This window comes from Nicotiana sylvestris, chromosome 4, assembly GCF_000393655.2.
Source record: "Nicotiana sylvestris chromosome 4, ASM39365v2, whole genome shotgun sequence".
NCBI classification, from domain to species: domain Eukaryota; kingdom Viridiplantae; phylum Streptophyta; class Magnoliopsida; order Solanales; family Solanaceae; genus Nicotiana; species Nicotiana sylvestris.
The window spans coordinates 135,195,878-135,197,365 of NC_091060.1; the positions used below are offsets into that span (position 1 = coordinate 135,195,878).

Consider the following 1,488-nt stretch of genomic DNA (forward strand, 5'->3'; position numbering starts at 1 on the left):
GGGCAAGGCAGTACAGCAGGGTCAGCAGCCCATGATTACAGCACTGGCTGTCCAGCCACCTAGAGGCGAAGGGCAAACCATTGGGGCCGTTCTAGAGGTGGAGGCCAAGCAGGGAGACGTCAGCCAGCTACTATTCAGTTAGGTGGAGGCCAGCCAGCCGGCGCTCCAACCAGATCTATGCTTTTTCTGCCAAACCAGATGCATTGGCCTCAGATGCCGTTATCATAAGTATTATTTCCATTTACAGTAGGGATGCTTCAGTACTATTTGATCCAGGGTCTACCTAATTATATGTATCATCTCTATTTGATCGTTTCCTGGATATAACTCGCGAGTCCTTGGGTACTCCTATTCATGTGTCCACTCCTATGGGCGATTCTTTGGTTGTGGATCAGATCTATCGGTCCTTTATGGTCACATTCTGTGGTTTGGAGACTAGAGCAAATCTCCTATTTCTTGATATAACTGACTTTACGGTCATCCCAGGCATGGATTGGTTATCCCCATACCACGTCGTCCTAGATTGCCATGCCAAGATTGTTACTTTAGCGATGCCAGAGTTGTCAAGGTTGGAATGGAATGGTTCCTCAGTTAGTACATCTAGTCAGGTTATTTCTTTTTTGAAGTCTCGACATATGGTTGAGAAGGGTTATTTGGCTTATCTAGCTTATGTTCGGGACACTACCGCAGAGTCTCCGATGATTGATTCAGTTCTATTAGTCCGAGAGTTCGCCGATGTGTTCCTTTCTGACCTTCCTAGCATGCCACCGGATTGTGATATTGATTTATGTATTGATTTAGCTCCAGGTACCCAGCCTATATCTATCCCAACGTACCGTATGGCTCCAAAAGAGTGGAAGGAGTTGAAGGAGCAGCTTGAGGAGTTGTTAGCAAAGGGGTTTGTGAGACTAAGTGTGTCACTTTAGGGTGCACCAGTGTTGTTTGTGAAGAAGAAGGATGGGACTATGCGGATGTGCATTGATTACTTCCAATTGAACAAGGCTACCATCAAGAACAAGTACCCGTTACCGCGCATTGATGATTTATTCGACCAGTTGCAGGGTGCTACAGTGTTCCCTAAGATTGACTTGAGATCAGGGTATTATTAGATGAAGATTTGGGACTCAAATGTTGCGAAGACCGCTTTCCATACTAGATATGGCCATTATGAGTTCCTGGTAATGTCCTTTGGTTTGACTAATGCCCCAACGACATTTATGGATTTGATGAACAGAGTGTTCAGGCCTTATATTGATTTCTTTGTTATTGTCTTTATTGATGACATCCTGATCTACTCACGTAGCCTGGGGGAGTATGAGCAGCATTTGAGAGTAGTGCTCCAGACATTGCGAGAGCAGAAGTTATATACTAAGTTCTCCAAGTGTGAGTTTTGGCTTGTGTCAGTAGCATTCTTGGGGCATGTTGTATCGGGAGAGGGTATTAAGGTGGATCCTAAGAAGATTGAGGTAGTTTAGAGTTGACCACGTC

At 45.0% G+C, this 1,488-nt stretch overlaps 1 protein-coding gene across 1 annotated transcript; it reads left to right on the forward strand.

Annotated features, from left to right (window-relative positions):
* Window positions 1-368: 368 nt before the first annotated feature.
* LOC138890203 (uncharacterized) lies at window positions 369-926 on the forward strand. The gene has a single exon (XM_070173569.1). It carries the CDS (start codon window positions 369-371, stop codon window positions 924-926), a length of 558 nt encoding a protein of 185 aa, XP_070029670.1.
* The last annotated feature ends 562 nt before the right edge of the window (window positions 927-1,488 follow it).